Source organism: Penaeus chinensis, chromosome 24, assembly GCF_019202785.1.
Source record: "Penaeus chinensis breed Huanghai No. 1 chromosome 24, ASM1920278v2, whole genome shotgun sequence".
Lineage (NCBI taxonomy): Eukaryota > Metazoa > Arthropoda > Malacostraca > Decapoda > Penaeidae > Penaeus > Penaeus chinensis.
This window is the reverse complement of record NC_061842.1, coordinates 30,937,466-30,947,465: the sequence shown is the minus strand read 5'-3', so window position 1 is coordinate 30,947,465 and position 10,000 is coordinate 30,937,466. Positions and strand designations below refer to the sequence as shown.

At 36.0% G+C, this 10,000-nt stretch overlaps 1 protein-coding gene across 7 annotated transcripts in view; it reads left to right on the top strand.

The window, feature by feature from the left end:
* Positions 1-10,000, top strand: part of LOC125038105 (solute carrier family 22 member 7-like) — a 57,390-nt gene that overhangs the window by 27,921 nt on the left and 19,469 nt on the right. For 3 of the 7 annotated variants that reach the window (XM_047631391.1, XM_047631390.1, XM_047631392.1), the window contains 9 exons: positions 1,102-1,221; positions 2,483-2,592; positions 3,378-3,472; positions 3,636-3,801; positions 4,216-4,370; positions 5,191-5,359; positions 6,349-6,421; positions 7,799-7,953; positions 9,376-9,590. In XM_047631391.1, coding sequence (XP_047487347.1) covers positions 1,114-1,221; positions 2,483-2,592; positions 3,378-3,472; positions 3,636-3,801; positions 4,216-4,370; positions 5,191-5,359; positions 6,349-6,421; positions 7,799-7,953; positions 9,376-9,590 — 1,246 coding nt within the window. In that variant the 5' untranslated portion in view covers positions 1,102-1,113. Of the gene's footprint in view, positions 1-627; positions 695-1,101; positions 1,222-2,482; positions 2,593-3,377; positions 3,473-3,635; positions 3,802-4,215; positions 4,371-5,190; positions 5,360-6,348; positions 6,422-7,798; positions 7,954-9,375; positions 9,591-10,000 lie in introns of those variants that run through there. The other 4 variants (XM_047631393.1, XM_047631388.1, XM_047631389.1 and 1 more) reach the window with 3 other exon arrangements.

Here is a 10,000-nt window from a genome sequence, read left to right as displayed (position 1 = left end):
GTACTAAAGCCTGATACTGTTGCTATAATCATAGAGAGAGAGAGAGAGAGAGAGAGAGAGAGAGAGAGAGAGAAAGAGATCAGAGAGGTGTGTCATACAACAGCCTGAAAGTCTTTGAGATTATCAAGGTAAGAAAGAATGTTCAACTGTAATTATATAATTAATAAAGTCATAAGATACTATATATTTGATTTATAAAACAAAGGAAAGTAAATATTGGAGATCAAACTAGAAATTAGAGATAAATAGTATGTCTTCTTCACAGCTGGAGGCTGGCACCTGTCACTGAACAATATCTAGATGTGTCTCTCTCATTATCATTAAGAATTTAAAACCCATTCAAAGCGTAAGTGTTCTTAACATTTATAATTGTTTACTACTGAAATGATGTTTAGTCAAAATATATTTGTTCTTTTAAGAAACGACATATTTAGATTTATAACATTATATTGTTTTATCATTCCTAAACTAGAATATTTTTTCTTTTCTAGGAATGGGTTTATTTTTTAGTTTATTCTTTTGTTTATTTTTTTAGTTTATATTTTTAGTTTTTTTATGTTTTGCTGAAGATTGGATTTATTTGTTCCTGGTGCTGTGCACAAGAAGGAAAGAAAATATCTTTTGGGAGCCCAGGAGAAGATAGCTGAGAAGACCAACTAGTGACAAGTTGGAGTAGCTGGACATTTTGGTAAATGTATGGTTATATTATTGTAAAAGTGTAATGATTTATGATTCATAATGTCAACTAAAATTTGTAAGCTTATTAAGTGTTTTGATATTACCCCTTCTCTCAGTTACCTCTAAGGTTGAAATTAGATCATAAATACCCTGTATGATTCTTTATCTTTTATGGTGTGGGTTCTAAAGGTAAATATTGGAGAAACCACACCTTGGAAATAACAGATAGTACTCATCTGGATAAAATAATTGAGTGGGTCTTCAGAGAGGGCACGACATTCGGAATCTATATATGTGTGTGTGTATATGCGTGCGTGCATGTATATACATATGCATGTGTGTGTGTGTGCGCGCGCGTGTGTTTATTCTGCATAATTCCACCTGTATCTTCCCCATTCTTTACGATTCCATTTCTTTTCACAGACCAGATAAAAAATGAAGGACTTCGACGAGTTAATGACCTTGGTTGGGAGTCACGGACCTTTCCAGCGGTGGGTTATGTGGGGGGTCGTCGGACCCATCAATATCTTCATTGGTCTCACGGTGAGTTCTTGTTGATTCATGGGTGGCAAGGGTATTGCGGAGAAGGGAATGATTGCAGTGATGGCCAATATCTGTTTGCGTGTGCGGTCAGGCTTGTACGTGAAGGGGTTGCCAGAAAGTTTTTTTTGATCCTGTAACTGCATGATAACGAGTCATTATGTGTACGGTTGGCAGTGTTTGCTTTCAGTTTAGTCCCAGGTATCACTGATTAGCTTTATTATGCTGCTGGTAAATAAGTCATCTAATAATCTAAAGGCTTTGCTTATAATTAAAGTGATTCATATAAAACTCCAAAGTCAAGAAATCAGTTTACTGGCAAAAACGATAAAGTCACCCACTGATACAAACACACGCACACCTACCCATCTTAAAAGTTGGATTTCAGAGTACAGTGTGTCTGTTCATTGTAAACAATGTTTTAGTAATGTCGGTTGATGGAAAGGGAATTTGACAATTGTCCTGTCCCTTCGATACAAGAATCTACTTCATCTACTTTAACGTTTCTTAAAAGAAGATAAATAAAGAAAAATGAAAAGAGAAGAGAAGAGAGGAGAAGACAAGAGGAGACAAGAGAAATGAAGAGAAGAAATTAAAATATATATTTAATGCTGCTACTGTCACTGCCACTACTATTTTTACTTCTACTACTACTATGACTTTCCCTTTTACTCTTTGAACAGTCACTACAGCTGTTCCTATCTACCCTAAAACTAGAACTTGTGTTTGTAATAGTGCTACTATTACTACTACTACTACTACTTCTACTACTACTACTCCTGTTTGTGAATTTAGTTGATTATGGTATTGATAAATGCATATATGTATTGATATTAAAAGGAAAACAGCCACAATAAGAAATATATATATATATATGTGTGTGTGTGTGTGTGTGTGTGTGTGTGTGTGTGTGTGTGTGTGTGTGTGTGTGTGTGTGTGTGTGTGTGTGTGAGTGTGTGTGTGTGTATCTATACCTTATATAGATATATATATTTATCTCTATATATATACATATATATATATATATATATATATATATATATATATATATATATATATATATGTATGCATATGTATATACTGACACAAAGACAAACACAGTAACGTGTACACAAAGATGAAAGGAAAACCGCCACAGTAAGAAAATAAAATTGAAATGTAACGTTTCGAACTCTTCACGAGTTCCTCTTCAGACGAATGATAAACCAAAATGGTGCAAATGTCCCTATTCAGCGATTCATACATCTATTCATTTATTTTCCAGGTCAACCTCTTGTTGTTCCAGCTGAAAGTGCCAGACCACTGGTGCCACGTCCCAGGCATTGAAAATACTTCCCTGACACCAGAAGAATGGAAAAACCTTACCATACCTAGGTTGGTTATAAGTATATGTATAATTATTACACTCCAAAGGGTTGTTAGTTAAATCTTTGTTTGGTAATCAGGTGTAACTCTGGATTTTGGTTAACTAATTTTCAGGATAATAAAGAATGCTCAATATTTGATGATCTGTATATATATGTAAATATATACATATACATTATAAACACACACACACACACACATATATATATATATATATATATATATATATATATATGTATGTACTTATGTATATACATATCACACAGACACACAAGCACACACACACACACACACACACACACACACACACACACACACACACACACACACACACACACACACACACACACACACACACACACACACACACACACGACACACACACGACACACACACGACACACACACACACACACACGACACACACACACACACACACACACACACACACACACACACACACACACACACACACACACACACACACACACACACACACACACACACACACACACACACACACACGACACACACACACACACACACACACGACACACACACACACACACACACCACACACACACGACACACACACACACACACACGACACACACACACGACACACACACACACACACACACATGTATATATATGTATATACACACGTATGTAAATATATATATATACATATATATATATATATATATATATATATATATATATATATATATATATATTTATATACACCGGGAAACAGAGATAGGCAAGGGACTTGCTTAAACTTATGTTCCGCAGAGAATCCGACAAATTCTCAAGCTGTTCCCGGTATAAGGTGGAGTGGCTGGACGAAGGAGCAGAGGAACCATTCCTTATCCACAACATCACGGAAGGTATGTTGTGGTATGGCGTGCTTTCCCATGTTCCGAAATAATGGTGATGATGGTGATGATGATGATGACAATAATGGTGATAACGATAATGATACTGATAATGACAATGATCATGATGGTGATGAAGATTCAAATATTCTAAAACGCTTCTCCCTCTTTGCAGCCTGTGATCAAGGCTGGGATCACGACACGTCCGAGTTTCTGGAGACAATGGCAACTAAAAACGAGTGGTTTTGTGAGCGGGAAGGCTATATCAACCACATCTATTCTCTCAATCAAGCGGGCCATACCGTTGGAACTGCGATTTTCCCGGTGATTGCAGATAGGATGTAAGTATTTTATGGTGATTCTCATTTATATATATATATTTTTTTTCTTCTATGGAAACTTTTAGGAACAGTGTATGTTCTATTTCTTGTTACTTTATCATCGGGAGAATATATATCCTTGAAGTTTATGTCTATATTTAAGGAAACTTTGGAAATAATCTGTGATCTATTTTAAGTATCAACACGTAAATATATTTCATTGTATGCTATAATCTGTGATCTATTTCGAGACACGTTATCAACACGTAAACATATCCCATTAATTCTTATATTTGTTCTTTACTTATGAAATACCAGGTCGCTTAGTGAACACGACCATACCTTATATTGATTCCTATAAATCTATATTAGCGATAAAAAGGAAATCAGTTATTAGTTCCAGTAGTTTAATAAAGTAACGCAAATTTATCACAGTACTGGTCGCCGGCTAATGTTCTTCGTGTGTCTTGCCATCCACGCAGTTTTCACATTCCCCATTGCGTGGGTGTCCAACTATGGTGTCATCTACGCCCTAAAGTTCTTTGGAGGACTTGCATTTGAGACGATCAATATGATGTCTTATGTCTCTGGTACGTGGTTTTCCTTCGTTTATTCTTTCTTTTCCTTCTCTTCTTATTTCGTTCCTATATTTTCTTTCTTTCATACATTCTGATGATGATGATAGAAATTATGATAATGAAAATAAAAAATATTATAAAAAGGATTGTGATATTAATGACAATCTTACTGGTGATTGAAAATAACAATAATGATGATATTTATAATAATAATGATGATGGTTGATAATGATAATGATGATAGATAAAATTATGATGATAATAACAATGATGAAAATAATAACATTATTATCAGCATCATTAACATTATTATCATTATTATTATTATTATTATTAATATCATTATTATTATTATTAATATCAATATTATTATTATTATTATTATTATCATCATTATTATTATTATTATTATTAGTATTATTATTAGTATTATTATTATTAGTATTATCATTATTATCATTATTATTATTACTACTACTATTATTATTATTATTATTAGTATTATTACTGCTACCTATACGGATATCATGTATCGTCAAGACGTTCCCTATTTTTTTCCTTTTATTAACATTAGCGAGTGCACTTCCTCTCTACCTATTCATATATATCCGTATACACCTATCAATAAGATTATCTTAAACGCTATATGTTCACTAAGTTTTCCTCCAGTATAGTTTTTGAATTTTAATCCCTAGAAAATTTTGGTACAAGGTCTTATCTCTTTATCTATCCAAATACTTAGTATAGATTCCTACCTCTCTACCTATCCATACAAATATCTCTATATAAAACTATCCTTAATGCTACGTATTCATATGTTTCTTGATCACAGGTTTTGAGTTCCTAGCTCCAGAAAAACGCACTACAGGTTCCCTCATCATATTTGTGGCCTGGACCTTCGGCTTATGTCTGACATCACTAACGGGATGGCTGATTCCGAGGTTTCAGTATCTGGTAGTGATCTCGTGCATTCCAGCTGTTTGTGGGTTCCTTTACTGGAGGTGAGTTTTGAGTGTGTTATTTGGCTGTGTTTGGGGATGGGGTAGGAGTGGGGGATGAATGTGTTTGTGTGTGTGGAATGGGTGGGTTAGAGGTTTGCGTTTGTTTGCGTCGTTGTCTGCGGCGTGTGCAGGGTGGTGCTTGTATGTGTATTAGTGTGTGCGTGTGTATGTGTGTGTGTGTGTGTGTATGTTAACTTCAACATCCTATGAATCATTGCCAGATAAAGGTGTAAGCATAAGGCTAATTAAGATCCAGACACTACTTGACATAAATCATCGTCTGTGTTTCGCCACGCATGACTTAACCCTTTCAACACTAGATAGAGGTAACCACAAGATTGAATAAACGCAACCAAAATCGAGGAGAGGATTATCTGACAGCTCATTAACATCGCTTGCATCAGCCTCGAGCATATCACATGTTAAATCGGTGTGTTAATCCTCAATTAGCGATATAATTTCACGGCAAATCTATCACACTAAATCATAGCTTTAATTCGAATTTTACGCTAATGGCCCTACGCGTTTATGTACCGGGAGATGGTACGTGGTTAGTATCAAGGACGTCATTTCGACTTTTTCTTGATGGAGGCAAGGATGGGTAGGCGTGCGAAGCGAACAAAAAATAGAAAATGAATTTTTTGAAGCTATAATCAGAACTATATTGGGGTAATTTAGCAAAGCAAAACAAAAAACTTGGGGGGGCCAAACCTGACCTTGAGGGTTGTGGGGGAAACGATGTCTTGGGGGGGAGCAACTACCCCCTAACCCCCCCCCCCCCCAACTGACGCCTCTGATTAGTAAAACATTCCGTTTGTGTGTGCTTGTTTGTTTGTTTCATTGACTCTCTTTCTCTCTCCATCAATCTATCGGTTTGTTTATAAGCAAGCATGTGTTTGTTTATTATTTTTTTCTCTCTGTTTATATAACAAATACAAGTTTCATTACTGCCACCAAACCCTGTTAACCCAATATCACAACTTTTCCAGGTACCTTCCAGAGTCCCCGCGCTGGCTTTTGTCTCGAGGGAAAATAAGTGAATGTGCCACGACTCTCTTACGGGTATGGCTTTCACCAAGGAAACTTTTATCTATTTACTTATATATATGTTTATATATATGTCTATATATGTCTATATATATATTTTTTTTTTGGGGGGGGGGGATGAGATAGAAATGAATAAAGATAGATAGAGAGCAAGAGAGTGAAAGATTGATGGAATAAGTGAGTGAGTGATAGGTGAATAGGTTGACACGTAGATAGATGAATAGATAGGTAAGGTAGACAAACAGAAAGGAGAGACGGAGAGAGAAAGAAAGAGAGAGAGAAAGAGAGAGGTAGAGAGAAGGGGAGAGGGAGAGACAGGTAGGCAGAGATGTAAAAGAAGTATAATGTGCGAGAACGAGTCGAAATAATAAAAAAATATTATAATGAAATTAAACTAGAAGAAAAAGCATCACAAAAAAAAAAAAAAAAATCCACAACGTTCCTGTATTTCATGTCACAGGGAAATGGTGTCGATCCCTTAACATTATGAATGATTTAAATTTCTTTCACAACATAATTACTTTATTCACTATTAGCTTCAGGATAATACAGAAAATACTCGGGATTTAATGACACTATAATAATCAGGTTTACATAACTTTTTTTCCGGTTAATATTACATTATAATTTTTGCTATATGGTTCTGGTAATATTATTAGTTCTTAGCCTTTTAACTACCAGGAATTCGTCCTTTCCTCCACGCCTCCCTTGCATCTGTAAATAAAATTCCCTCACAGACTTTATAGAAAATTATAAATGTGTTTTGTCTTTTTAATGAGTATAAATTACCTGTATGCAGGGCCGGATTATGACCTTTAGGGGCCCTTAGGCTAATGAAATTATGGGGCTCCCTCAGACGGAGCCAAACTGGGGCCCCTGATCTCAAATAAACGGCTTCAAACCGGGGCCCCTTATCTCAAATAAAGGGCCTCAAACAGGGGCCCTTTATCTCAAATAAGGGGCCACAAACAGAGGCCACTTTTTTTTAATTGGGTTTTCAGACTCCTGGGCCTCCTTTTGTAAAGTTGAAATTTTATTTTAAGTTAAATGAATTATTCAGCAATGTAAAATATCAAAATATACTCATTTAAAAATATATATATATTTGAAAATCTTTTAGCACGGCCCCTCAAGCTAGGGTCCCCCAAGCTTGAGGGGCCCTAGGCTGCAGCCTATACTAGCCTATAGGATGATCCTGCCCTGCCTGCATGGCAATTAAACTTATGTGACCATGCTCTTGTATTATATATAAATACACATATACATATAAGTATATATATACACATACACATATATACATATAAGTATATATATACACATATATGTGTGTGTGCGCGCGTGTGTACATACACACACCCACCCACATCCAGTAACCTCAAAAACAATACCCAGGTAGCCCGCTCGAACCACAAGACCGAAGTAACCCGCGAGCAGTTGGAGACTGAGCTGCGCATACTGTGGAACCGACAGGGAAAAGAAGTGTCATTCTTGGAAGTCCTTCGTTACCCGAAGCTTCGCCTGAGGATCCTCATACTCTTTTACATAAGGTGAGTGAGTTGACTTTATATTTTATATTGTTCTCGTGTTGGGTGGTTGGTATGTTTTTTAGTTTCTGATTATGCGTGTGTGTATGTTTATAACTATGTTTGTATGTGTATGATTGTGTTTGTGCATGTGTGTGTGTTTGTGTGTGTACAGGTACAAATATAATTTTATACCTTTTGTATAGGATAGGTACAGCTTAGGAACAAAGGCTTAATCATTGGCAGTGGTAGAAGGGTGTCCGATTCTAGCTACTAATGTTAGAAGCTGACATTTTACTACTTATGTTCTACACCAAAATATTTATTTCCAGTTCCTTAAATTACCCGATGCCTCTCAGCTAAAAAAAATTGTGTGTATATCTATGTATATTTATTTTAATATATACTCACATATATATGCATATTGATACATATTCATATATATACATATTCATATATATTCATACATACATACATACATACATACATACATACATACATACATACATATATATATATATATATATATATATATGTAATGCGCTATCAACCGATCTGCGCCATCGATCGATTGCGCAGCGCCATCTATGGATCTTTCGTTAGCGCAGCAATCGGTAGATCGCGCTGCGCAATCGATCGATATGGTTGACGGAACACTGGCTTGTGGCGCATGAAGTGTCTATTGATCGCGCAGCGCGATCGACCGATTTTTCGTCATGAGTACTGACAACTGCTACCAACCTTTCCTACAGCTTCATTATTTTTCAGGTCTGGAGAGAATATAGCGATTTAAAATAAAAATTTACACAAACATAGTTTTACTTAATTTCATTTATTGGATAAATACAAAGAAATATAATCTTTTAAAATCAGTCTTCAAACTTTATTTACCAGTACATTTCATAATTTCCATTCTACAATATTATTCCATTCTACAATATTATAAATAAAATTTCCCTTCACAGTCTACAATTTGTATTGATCAGTACAGTACCATTCTTCGCATCCTTCGCATTCCACCATCAAATTTCCACCATCCGGGCAGCGACAGTAGCAATAAATATTCGTCTCGGATTGGTAGATGACTTTGGGCTGGCGATATTCGAGTTTGGCGGGAAACCGTGAAATCACTCCGTCGTCGATACATTTTCCGGTATGCAACCTTATCAATTTTTCGTGGAAGTGCAGTTCTGTCGGATCATCATCGAATAAAAGAGTTGTTGCGTAAGCGATGACATAGACTCCACAGTCATTTCCGTTTGCTGACGTTCATGACCTTGATGATCGTTGCGCGATCTACCGATTGCTGCGCTAACGAAAGATCCATAGATGGCGCTGCGCCATCGATCGATGGCGCAGATCGGTTGATAGCGCATACCATATATATATATATATACACACCAACCACCGTTATTACCCATATAGTGAAAATAAATTCTTTTTCAGTGCCTGCACTTTCTTAATTTATGGCATGGTGTTCCTCGGAGTCACTGTTCTCTCGAGCAACTTTTTCCTGAGCCATTTCGTCTTGTCCCTCTCGGAGCTCCCCAGCAACGGCCTCGGCTGGGTGTGGACGCACTACCTCGGTCGTCGCTGCACCTGCTTCCTCACCTTCCTCACAACTGCTGCATTGTGTGTGGCGGCGACTTTCTGTCTTGAAGGTTGGATTAACATTTTTTTTTTTTTAGCAACGTGTTTAATAGAACTGATTAAAAAAAAAAAAAAAAAAAAAAAAAAAAAAAAAAAAAAAAAAAAAAAAATTGCTGAACACCGTGGCAGACGAACGTGCCTTCCTTCCCACTTACCTCCCCCCCCCCCCCCTCCCGCTAAGTGGAATATACCACAGCACATATGTTTTTAATTCTTTATATATATAATATATATATATAATATATATATATAATATATATATATATATATTATATATACATTGTGTATATATTTTAGGGATTTCCACCTTTTTTAACCCTGACTTTTCTTTTTTTTTTGTTCATATACATACACATACATACATACATACATGTATTCATCTATGAGTCTACCACGCAATTGCTCATCCTATGAATTAATA